General features: G+C 30.6%; 2 protein-coding genes across 10 annotated transcripts in view; one reads left to right on the plus strand and one right to left on the minus strand.

Moving 5' to 3' along the window:
• Window positions 1-902, plus strand: part of LOC106466280 (ras GTPase-activating protein-binding protein 1-like) — a 33,229-nt gene extending 32,327 nt beyond the window's left edge. For all 3 annotated transcript variants that reach the window (XM_013926541.2, XM_013926542.2, XM_022394257.1), the window contains exon 10: window positions 104-902. In XM_013926541.2, the coding sequence (XP_013781995.1) occupies window positions 104-322 (219 nt within the window). In that variant the 3' untranslated portion in view covers window positions 323-902. The remainder of the gene's footprint in view (window positions 1-103) is intronic.
• Window positions 903-5,018: 4,116 nt separating this feature from the next.
• LOC106466281 (F-box only protein 7-like) overlaps window positions 5,019-12,705 on the minus strand; it is a 26,093-nt gene continuing 18,406 nt past the window's right edge. For 6 of the 7 annotated variants that reach the window (XM_022394258.1, XM_013926543.2, XM_013926546.2 and 3 more), the window contains 5 exons: window positions 10,937-10,989; window positions 10,071-10,197; window positions 9,020-9,060; window positions 8,616-8,787; window positions 5,019-5,970 (listed from right to left, as the gene is read on the minus strand). In XM_022394258.1, the coding sequence (XP_022249966.1) occupies window positions 5,879-5,970; window positions 8,616-8,787; window positions 9,020-9,060; window positions 10,071-10,197; window positions 10,937-10,989 (485 nt within the window). In that variant the 3' untranslated portion in view covers window positions 5,019-5,878. The remainder of the gene's footprint in view (window positions 5,971-8,615; window positions 8,788-9,019; window positions 9,061-10,070; window positions 10,198-10,936; window positions 10,990-12,705) is intronic. The other variant, XM_022394259.1, reaches the window with a different exon arrangement.

The following is a 12,705-nucleotide window of genomic DNA, read 5'->3' on the forward strand; positions in this document are numbered from 1 at the left end:
TGTTAATGTCAAAATACCTCCTTTAAGGATAAAAACAATGTCAACTATGAAGTTTTACTGTTTCTAGAAGAAAAATAAATGGAGTAATATTTTTTTTTACTAGCCTATATACTTCAATCACCACCGACTGAATGTGGAAGAGAAGAAGGCAAAGCCTAGAGAACAACGTTCAGGGGGTGGAGGGGATGGTAGATTAGGTGGAGGGAATAGGGGCATGATGGGTCGTGGAGGAATGGGAGGTCGATTTGGAGGAAGAGGAATGGTTAGTATGGGACGTGGAGACAGAGGTGGTGGACGAGGAAATTATGTTCCACGACGTTAATATATCCACTTGGCTGTGGTATGTGAAAAAGATGATGTTGCTGTAAGCCTAAATTCTTCTACAGTGTCTGTCAAGATATGACTATAACAGTGTGTGTTGATCATCTGTGGTGTTATAGCACCCTATTTATTGTAAAGCTAGGAAAACTTGTGTACAAACCATGGGGACTACTCAGTTTGATTTTTGTTTGAATGTGTCCTCAACTCTTCAGTCAAAACAGTTTTTATATTACAGAATATCTTATAGAGGTAACACTACCACAATTGGCGTTCCCTTCTGTTCATACCTTGATTCTGTAGTGACTTTTCCATCATCAGATTTTACGGAACTGTCCTGTTCTAGTAAAAAAAAATTATAATTTTGTTCAGAGTGAAGTACTATCTCAGCATATTATTGCTTGTAACCAGGGTAAACTGATCTCATAATTATTTTTCTCTCCATATGTGGGTGCAAAAAAACTTGTCATTAGTCATCAGGTCAGTTTACCAGTTGCCAGTGTAAATAATCAGTTGATCATCATCAGTTTTATATATCTTACAGATGTAATTTAATGAAATATTAAAATACCTGCTATGACAAATGTTCTTTTTTCTTCTTTTCTTAAAGGACATTTAGACATACATACAATAGAAAACCTATTTATACTATTTTTGTAAATTCAAAATGGTATACGGATAGTTATTTACGAGATACAAAATTCTAGTCTTTAAATGATTTTGTTTTTTACTTAGTTTTTCCCATACTTAGAGCAAACTCTGACACTGATGTAAAAGGAAATCTTGTGCATGACACAAATTACTTTGGTGTCTGTATTTAAAAAAAAAACTACAGCTATATTTCAGTGAAAGTAACAAGACTTAAATATCGTTAACTGTTGAATCTCTCTTCTTTCAAATGATATGAATTCAATCAGAGACTAATACACAATATTTATTTATTGGCCAGGTTTAACATCTTTACTTGTTTTTGCAGTATGTATATGAAGAATTTTCATAGCAATCACAGACTTCAATGAACATCTTAAAATTGTCTTAACTACTGATAAGTATGTTACTAAAATAATATAAAATTTATATATTTTTATACTGTTACACAGGTTATTTCATGCATGTTCCAATTAAATTTTCTGTAAAAAAAATTACTTTAATTCACTTAATCTTTAAAAGGGTGTACCTTGTGTTATATAAACCTGAAATAAGATCTTAGATAGCAAAAAGTGTATCCGTAACATGTCACTTGAATTACCATGATGAAGCATGTAAAAATCAGCTGCTTATATTATTCATGATATGTGCTATAAGGTAGTCTACATCTTCATACACTGATTGATAGTAAGTTTTAGTATTTGATAATACAGTTAATGTTGAACTAAGTGGAAAGGAAGTGAAAATGTTGAAAATCATTTTTAGCCATTGTTTTTTTTGTTTTTTTTAAGTACAAACTTTTAGCTCATAGGTACATCATTTCTTAACCAATTTGAGAACTAGTTACAGTTTTGGACTCAGGAGGTCAAACCCTTTTCAGTGATGTATTTACCCACACCCAAGGTCTCATAGATTAATTTACTCTAATCCTGTCTAAAAGAATTCCGGTATGAGGACAGGTTGGTAGAGGTCCTGATGAGTAATAAAATAAAATTGGGTATATATGCTTGCCCCACACTTGGTATTACTGGTGCACAAAAATATAGCACTAATAAAAAGGGAAAAAAGTCTTGTAGATTAATTTACTTTAATTCTGCCTAAAAGAATTTCAAGTGCCATGGCTATTGAGGATTCCCTCTCGTTTCTTGTATATGAGATACAAAACTTTATAGATGCTCAAATTCAAAATAATTTATATTAGCAATGATGATAGGGATATAACATTAAAAAATGTTTATAAAGCATACTGCTATTGCACTAAATACCCAATTGTGTATGGAGAAAAGCACTTCTGTTAAAACGATGTACAAAATCCAGTAATTCATGTTGTAAGCACATCACACCAGTAAGCTGTTGTTTGGCACACTTTGCATCAAAGGTGATCTAACAGAGTATTGGAAATATGTTAATTTCTTTTCATCAAAAGTAAATTGAAAATATTACGTGTGACCTGTAAAAAAAATCTGTAATATTACACAGTTGGTCCATTGTATAATATTGAATAAGAAATTACACAATGCCATCACATTATTCACACACTTAAATTATTCTATTGCAAGTTAAAAAGAACTCGAGAGCTTCTTAAGTGCTGGAAATAATTATGAAAATGAAAAAGTATAAAATGCAAACAGTATGGGAATACTGCCCCTTTATATTGTCAAAGTGAAATGTTCATAAGAGTACAAATGTTTGTTAGTAAGTGGAATGTCATCCAACCAATCAAAAAGTGCTCTACATTTATAAACCCTTTAAAGTACAGGCAATCATATTATACCCAGTAGTGTGTAGCTAGTCATTGCTCAAGATTGAAGTACCATGAGAGGTATGGGTTGAGCTCTGGATTTCAGAGCTGGCAAGCCCCTTTCAAACCTGTGTAATACCACAAAATATTTCCCAAACTTTAAGCTGTGGGTACATTATAAAAGTTACAGACAATCTCTTAGTGTAGGTCAGTGGTTCCCAACCTGGGTTCAAAAAAGGTAATACCATCTCATTAAACAATCAAATGATTTAATACTGCTGTTTTATTAATTGTACCTCAGTTATAAGTCTTTTTTGTGAAAAAAGTGGGAAAATTGTTAATTATTAGTTAATAAAAACAGTTTGTTGGGTATACAGAATATTTCGAAGACATTGGATCTGTGGGGAAAATAATAATAATAAAAAGGGTCCTTGGTGGTAAAAAGATTGAGAACAACTGGTGTAAGTTGAGTTCTGTCTGGCTGGCTGCATTTCCTGTGATCAGTAATTCAAAATTAGGAATATGTACCTATGCAATAAATACTTTTACACATTTTATGGAAATCAAACTATTGGCTGTAGAAACACTAATAAGGCTACATTTTGATAGCTGTATGCAAGTCTAAACAGGGTCCAAGAGACTGGCACTGTTAATTAATTAGATGTGCAATTTGACTAATTTTTTGAGTGACAAATTGCATACCCAGCTCTGTACTAACAGAACTGGTGAAAGTCTAAATGTAGAAGTGAACTCTCAGTTCATAACAAGCTTTTTGATGCTCTTGTAACACACTTTAAATGTCTTCCTTCAAAAGTTACTTTAAGGAAACAAAATGCACAACACAATCCTACAAGTCAAAGATTGTAAAGCTATTGTAAATAGTTGAGTCTGAACAAAATGCACACCACAACACAATCCTACAAGTCAAAGATTGTAAATAACATTTTGGCTTGTTTCCCTTAATGACCAAAATATACAGAATATCCAGCTACACTGCAGAGGATAAAGATATTGTACTGCTGTTTAGGTTTCTTATTCTTTTTTTTCTGATTCACACTATTCAACTTCCAGTTTATACTAGGAGTATTATAAGTGCTTAAGCCTGAATTAGAGAAGTATTTCATAATTAAAATTTCTTACTTCTTGATGTAGAATAGTTTTCCATAGAAGCAAAATTCAAGATTATTATTAAATTTAATATATTAAATGTACCAAATTTAGACAGTAGAAGTATTGACCACATCTTTACTGTGAAATGGGCTCTTTGAATAAGAAGTGACAACTGCTTTGCCATTTCTCCCAAGTGTCTTGACTCAACTGCTACAACTCCTCAGTCTTCTTGGAGAATGAATGCTACTGAAAATCTTTGCAGAGATTTTACTAATTTTTAGCTAATCTGTACATGTTTTCAGTGTTTTTAATAGAAAAAAAAAAAAGATGAGTGGGGTCTCAGACTCAACTATTTACAATAGCTATTGTAGTAACAATACAGGGGTTACTGTATATAAAAAAAAAATCAATATATTGGAAAGTTTACTAAGAATTTGATTTGCTTTTGGACTACTAAGTCAGCATGTCAACTTTGGTGTGGATCAGTTAACTGATGTGTCCACAGAAAGACCGAAGTTTTCCTTGATATTGGATAATTATTGCACTGGTATGGTTTAATATGTATAGTGCATATGTGAAGAATGCCTGTATCCCAATTTTTATACTCAGCTCTGCCTTGTTTCACTTGCCAGAGCTGAATAATAAAATGGTAAAAATAGAAAACCAAAACTTTCCAAAAATAAACTTGAAGTTTGTTATGTACAAGATAGACCATGGTCAAGTATAAATCTTTTAAACAACCTTACTGTAAGTACAGATATGAATGTTACCTTGAAATCCGTAAAGTACACATTAATTAATTTCAGTGGACATGTAATTGCTTCAAAAACACTGTTTAGAAAAGGTAAACAAACCAAAAAGTTGAAATGATTGTTGGACTTAAAACACAAATGAGCAAAACTAGAGGTTTATGCTCTTTGCGTGCTGTACAAAGATGAATCTGCACTCGTTGACTCCTATTCTTCAGAGAGTATGATGGAATAGTATCTGTACATCACAGCAGTCAGGGTGCCATCAGTTATATGTAGATCACCAACACTTAACTAAAGTGTATGTCCTCACTTGTACCATTTTACTGTAATGTTCTAACATGGCTGTGATACAATTTTTCTTTCTGCCATTAACAAACTGGCATTGTTGACAAACAGCTTGGAACTTGGATTTATGTATATATACATTGTAAAATTCATATACAGTGATATTTTACAGTACATATACAAAATGTTTATTCATTCGAGAGTAATTTAAGTCTTTTTAAACTACAAAACTGAAATAGAAACTTTTATATTGAAATGCATTTATCACAGCATTAATACAAACAACAAAATAATAGGCTTTTATTTCCAAGAGCAAGTTTCCTGCACTCACACAATAATGCCAGTGTGTTATAGAAGACTAAAGCTTTACTGTTTTAAGCAATGAAACTATACCGGACATAGCTTACAATAACTGATAGGTGATAACAGTAAAACCAAAACTATTTTGTATGGCATAAGGTGCTGCTAAAAATGGCATCAACTGTTAATGTTACATGTACATAATCAGCAATGTATTTAAAGTTGATTACTACAAATCAATCTTGTATTGACAACCACCTTTAATGTTGAGATGGTAAAAGTGTTTTTCTACATAAGTTTATGATCTGTTACATAAAATTAGTTCTGGGGTGATTCATACCAAGCTCAAGAACAGTCAATGATAAAATGCAAGCTAATAATTAGAGGTTAGAACAATGAATTATCAACTAGTTAACAAAAAATAAAATTTTCTGTTTTTGAGAAAGATTTTATCGCATATCAAAACAATGTTTATCTAATTATGCAATTCAGATGGAAAACTTACTTTGTGAGAACGAGCAAGAAATTAATTTATTGATATAGGCTCTTAACTGTTAGGTAGACAGTAGTCAAGATTATAATTTCTAGTCAGTTTAAACTGATAAACAGTAACTTGTAAACAAATACCAAATGAGATTTTTACTGAATAAATGTCCATTATATATACATCTGTATACATATTTTTCTCTACATATATATGCGACTTATCAGTCCTAAGATACAGCTACAGAAAGTGAAATGGTGGTGGTGCAGGTCCTCTAAAGTTGCTAGGAATTCTTGGACCAAAATCTCTAAATGATGGTTGTGGGGGAAGTCCTAGTCAGAGATAATTACAATAAACCAAAATTAGACAGTATGCTTATTATTTTTAATTACCAAATAAATGTGTGTTTAAAAACATCTGAAATATAGATCCAAAATTCAATAGTGCAGTATATTACAATAATATTAAATTGAAAACGTGGCACTTTGTGAAAGCTTACATCAGCTGACTAGTTGTGACCACTATAGTCACATTACTTGTGAATTTTTTGTCTTTGTTGCCAGCATGGCTGGCACTTTTACGGGTAAATTTTAAAGTTACTTGGGAGTGGCTAGAAAAGTTAGTTTGAAGCTCTGATGCAGTAATTTTTTTGTTAGGCATTGTACTTGTTAGTAAAATATGTCAAAGTGTTCTGTTACATGTATATTTAATACTTATTATTTCCAGTCCCAAAAGAAACAATTAGATTTTAACAGCTTTCAGACTCTATTGATCTCCGATATTATAAAAAGAAAAAGATTTAACTTGACCTAGAACATGCTATATTTACTGTATATGGCGACAAGTTAACTGTAGGCCTAATTTACAAAAAACATTAAAATGTAAGTGTAACACTATTGAACTTTTTTTTAAAAAAATGAGAAATTATAGTACAATTCCTATTTAAAATAGGGTGTTCAGTTTTATATAACAAAAAAAGTTTCCAACATCAGAACTGGAGATATACTTAACCTTAATGAATGGAATGTTCCAGTGCTTTTTAAACCATGAAATTACTTAACATAAAATATTTTCAAGTCTAGAACCTTTAATTACCAGGATGGGTGAAACATGCTACTGACACTGAATTATTTTAAAAATTTATGAGGTATTTTCAAGGGTTAAAATTATGAACATCTTCAAAACTTTAAATACTTTCATAAATACAAGTATGATATTTTAATATTTCCTCAAGTACTACAGAAAAATCTTATATTGTTTTATTACACACGCAATGGTAAATCTTCCACAAGATTAGGTAACTATCAGACTGAGGTTAACACACCATCATCAAGCAGAACAAGTTTAGGTAACTACTGGACTTAGGTTAGCACACCATCCTCAAACAGAACAAGTTTAGATGACTATCAGACTGAGATTAGCACACCCTCAAATATCATAAGATTAAGTAACTATCAGACTGAGGTTAGCACACCATCATCAAGCAGAACAAGTTTAGGTAACTACTGGACTTAGGTTAGCACCATCCTCAAACAGAACAAGTTTAGATGACTATCAGACTGAGATTAGCACACCATCCTCAAATAGTAGAAGATTAAGTAACTATCAGATTGGGATTAGCACACCATCCTCAAATAGTAGAAGATTAAGTAACTATCAGATTGGGATTAGCACACCATCCTCAAATAGTAGAAGATTAAGTAACTATCAGATTGGGATTAGCACATCATCCTCAAATAGTAGAAGATTAAGTAACTATAAGATTGGGGTTAGCACACCATCTTCAAACAGAACAAGTTTAGGTAACTATCAGACTGAGGTTTACACAAAATTTTCAGCTTTGTTTATGACATTTGAGGTTAAGTTACAAGTTATTGCTTTCATTGCAGTGGAGTATATTACTCATAATGGATTTACTAGGATACATCTTTCACAAGTATTCAGAAAGCAGATAATAAACTGGCTATATGATATTTACCTTCCTATTATAAACTTACAAGTGATTTTGGGGATAAGATAGAAATTTGGAACAGACACTAATCTCAAGATATACATTAAGTGTTTTCTTAATTCAATATAAATAACATCCCAAGTAACAGTATAATTTCTTCACTATTTATTTTACCTAAATATTAACTGAAAATGGCTTTAAACTTGCTAATATTGTTTTTTCCTGCTTGTTTTAGGAATATTTAACAAATATTAAATATACATCATATTCAATAAATTGGGCATATTAGTAGATAACTGTAAGAAATAACTCGTAAGCTAAGCCTGATTGCTTTATTTCAGGCCTCAGTCTATGAATGAGCAATCTCCCTCTTTATGCAGAAACTTTATCATTGCTTCTTCCTAAGATCTTAATTTCAATGTACATCTACATCACATTCACCTAGGGCATGCTCCAGCATGGGACAAGTAAATTTGCAAAAGAAAGAGAGAGGGAGGGAGGAGAAGAAGAAGAAGAGGCAACAATTAGACTTACAAACACATCTAAGCTGTATTTCAGGACAAACCCCACAAAGTACATTTCTTAACCGAATTGTAATAAACAAAGAATAAGTTTAGATGACTATCAGCCTGAGGTTAGTACACTATCCTCACATAGAACAAATTTAGATAACTATCAGACTGAGATCAGCATAAAATTTCTAACTTTATTTTTGACTTTTAAGCTAAATTACAAGTTATTGCCGCGTATGTGCAAAGTAATTATAGCAAGGTATTTAAAAGCTTTATACAAAACTTACTGTGCCAGAAGTATGAGGACTCATGTTAAGTGTAACTATTATTAGAAAAGTACCATGTTTGGAATACTTGAACCATATTTGTCCATCTTTTAAATTTCTATTAATTTTAAAAAATTGTGACTAAGGCAATGCATCAAATTCTCTCTTTCACAATAACAACAAGGACAACATCTGGAAGTATTGTTAATTTTTCATAACATCCATATAATATTCTAAATATACCATACCTGGAAGGTTAGGGTGTCTATCAAATTCTCCACCTAAAATTCCTGGTGGCCACATTACTCTCGGAATTCCTTCATGATCATTACTTTGAAAAGGGAAATTTGGAACAACTATTACAGAACGGCTTTGTAAGGAAAGAAGTTCTTGTTTCCTCTTGTATTCCTTTTGATAAAGCTAAATGTAGAAATGTAAATTATTGTAATAGATGAATGCAATACCTTAAGGCATTTATGAAAGTAATAAAATTTGACAATTTAGGCTATTGCTTTTTGAAAGTATGCATATTAAGCTCAAAAATCAGAAAAATAGTTACTTTAACACACATTCATGTGTCAATGAACATGACTATATATAAGACAAAACTACCACTAAGAAAATTGTCCATGTCTGTGAAATACAAACTTACATTCTTCCAATCTGGACTTTTTTTTTCATACTTCTGGGCTTCTGAAATTATCAAAATATTTCTTTTTACAATAAAAACAATTAAGTGTCCTAGCATCATGCTTAACACATAAATTGTTAAAAAAAAGAACCTCATATATTTTAAAAGCACTAGGTCTGAAAGCTTTTATTTTTAAAAGTTCAAGATAGTTGTTCCCATTTTCCTAAGCTATGCTACTTGAAAACGATTAGCAACAACTTTAAGGGGTGTGGTATTCTCAGGTGCATGGATTTCCTTTAGAGTAAGGAAGAGGATCTACAGAATAATAGGATGTTCAGGCAGAAAATATTATGCATAATTAAACTGTATTCTCTACCTTTGACTGAGTGAAAAATGAAAGAGGGTGGGTAAAGTGTATAACAATATCATTCGACAATCAAAGGTGAGGAGTGTGATAAAAGATGGTACACTTACTGGAAAAACAAGAGCTCTCAGAAAACTCTGTCAAAAAAAAACATTTCTGGACTGAGAAAATAGAAAATATAGCATTATATACATAAAACAATAATGCTATTGTTTCCCAGGTGCATGCACTTTCTATAATTCTAAATGACTGTTAGGTCATTCCCATTGAAAACAAGAAAGGTTATCATCTAACCTACAAGTGAAAAATATGATTGTTTATTTTTATTTTGTATGGCTTACTTTGCGGAAATCTTTCAGATGAGAAAGCACATTATACCATAAGCGAATGACCCATAACAATAGGTAACTTGGATGAAAGAAACTTAGCTACTTCCTTGACCAACATTTTATTCTAAAACTAAACACACCTGTAAGTATGAATAGCTAAAACAAATTTATGTGAACTTTACAATTAAATAAGGCATAGAAAACATCTAGTAGGCCTGTATACTATAGAGGTCATGCATTAGAAAGCTATAAATAGTTCAATACACGACATGAACACCAAAATTAATATAATAATTGATAGATGAAAAGACACAACTACATCAATGACACAATTAAACATAAATTGATACCTTCATACTACAGTGTACATGCTACTCACCTGTTGGAAAGTCCCTGAAAAACAGATACCTCCAAAGTAGAATATCCTGCGTAATGATGTGAAACTCTTTATTGGTAGCTGACATTCTTATAATATCTCTCACAGGTAGATACATGAGAATTAAAACCTAATCAACAGAGGGAGCCAAAAGATTGAAACTGATAAATAATTCTAGTATGGTAAGTAGGTAAGTAAACAAAGAGTAAGAAATAAAATGATTTTTCTTAAGTACTGCCTTCAATCTATTCATATTCAATTATTCATAAAATACAGTAACAATATAAATTTTAGACCCGAATATAGATGTAATTTCTAGAAAAAGGTAATAAAAGTGTACCTGTTATAAAATGTATTTGGTATGCTATCAGTAGATTCTTCTTATGTTTACAATATTTTTAAACTTAGTACTACAGTCCAATTTTATGTTAGGGATAAAAGGAAAATAATTCCATGTTCTACGAAAACCTATCACAAGTGTAACTGTTATACCATCAATGTGTTATTATTGGATTCAGCTATATTAACAATGGTCTGGGTTTAATATTAAGTCCTTCACATCTGTGATAAAAAGAGGACTATAAAATCTGAAATGTCATCAACAATCAATCAAAGAAGAACAAATATCAAGAACTTAAGTTACTGCCATCACAAGAATTTATGTAGATAATGATATAAACTCATTACATGGGGAAGATTTCTGTTCCACTGTATTTTTTACCAAATTCACAAACTTTCAGAAACCATTTTTTAGTTTATGCAAAACTACTGAAACTGTGACCAAAATCTTGTGAATGAAATAAATAATTCAGTCTTGAATGTTACTAAAGATTTGACTTGAAAAACCTCATAGTTTGCATAGTACTTACCTTTATATCGTATGGTAAACATGGAAACCCAAATGTCGGACATATACCCATTGCTAAAAATAAAAACCAAAACTACTTAAAAGTACCATATTGGAAATCATAACTTTAATAAAAAATGGTTATTTTGAAACATACAAAAATTAAACTTATAACAAAGATTCATGACTGACCACAAAATACTTTAAAATGGTAGTTGTACATTTTTAAATTCATAATAATTTAGCTCTATTGCTAGTTAGTATTTATTCTCTTGCTCATATACTCACAAATCTCAAATACACACAACTTGTTAACTCTAACAGAATAAGTAAGAAGAAATGGTATACTCTTCACCTAAAAGGTTTAAACAGTAAATTATGAAAGAACATTAACTCTACTTAGGAAGTTAGTCATCATCCAGAACTAGCGATCAGGATGGCAAAACAAGTTGTAGATACAAGTTATTTAGTTGAAAATATAAGTAAACATAATTCTCTGGATGCTCATTTTTTTAGACAGGATCTTTAAAGTATACATTTTCATAGGATGATAATGGACTGTTTGGTTGGAAAATCTTTGAGATCTATCATTGCTTTTATTTGTAATGAAAGTACATAGAATTCTGTACTTATACATCTTCATCTTATGACAAGCCAAAAAAAGAGACACAACAGTAGTAATGTAAAGTAACTTTCACACTGAAATAACATTAAATATTTGATAACATTTTTTACATGCCAGTTTTTATGGATTCAGATACTAGTGAGACTTTGAAGTTATAAGAAATTACATCCCACACACAAAACATAATTTTAATATTAGTTTGCAACACAATTCTTCAGATGTTTTTTTTTTTGCCAGTAAGTCATAAAATAGTTTTAAGTTATAAAAAATATGTTATGAAAAGAATATGGAAAAAGCAAGATATTCAGAAATATTTCCAAATAAGGTTGAACTAATTTAGTTTTAATTTGTAAAATATTTTATATGTGTATGAGAGACATTTCATCAACTATGTTTTAAATTTATTATTCAAATTGTTTGTATGTTTTAATGCAAAGCCATGCACTGAGCTATCTGTACTTTGTCTACTGCAAGGAAACAAACTCTGGATTTTGGCATTATGAATCCATAACCTTAATGCCAATCCACTATAGGGAATATTATTAAAAATTAATGTGAAAAGTTATATTTGTAAAAGTTCTTGCTGAAGAATCTTACAAGGTAACATTTGTGAAAAACAAAATAGATTCATATTTTGATTATACACAATATAACATTTTTCTTTAGGTTATTAAAATAATACATAAATTAACGTAAATACATAAAAACAAATTTAATAAACATATGATTAATTATGAAAGGTTTGAGCAGTTATTTTTGAAAATTCCATTAACTCTTTCAATACGAGATTGTTCAATGTGATGACCTTGTAACCATTTTGTGCTTGTTATAGTTTTCATGCCATAACTTTTAAATTAGTAAGCAAATGTTAATGAAATTTGGCAGTTTTTCAGTAAACATTACAATGCTTTAATACTCAAAATACCTCATTTTTTTTATAAAGTCGTAAAGTTTGTAAAGCAATGTTTCTCTCATGTCTTTTTTCTTTTCACATCTTGCCTATCTATCATGCAAAGTAATTTTCATTTTAAGATTGAAAATACTTTTCTGCATCAGAAAATTTTGAAATTTCACATGCAAAATCTTTATAATGTGCGGATAGTTATGAAACGTCTTTTTGCACGTGGAGGATATGAAACAAAATACTTTTTTTTAGGTTTTATATA

This window comes from Limulus polyphemus, unplaced genomic scaffold (genome assembly GCF_000517525.1).
Source record: "Limulus polyphemus unplaced genomic scaffold, Limulus_polyphemus-2.1.2 Scaffold2211, whole genome shotgun sequence".
NCBI lineage: Eukaryota > Metazoa > Arthropoda > Merostomata > Xiphosura > Limulidae > Limulus > Limulus polyphemus.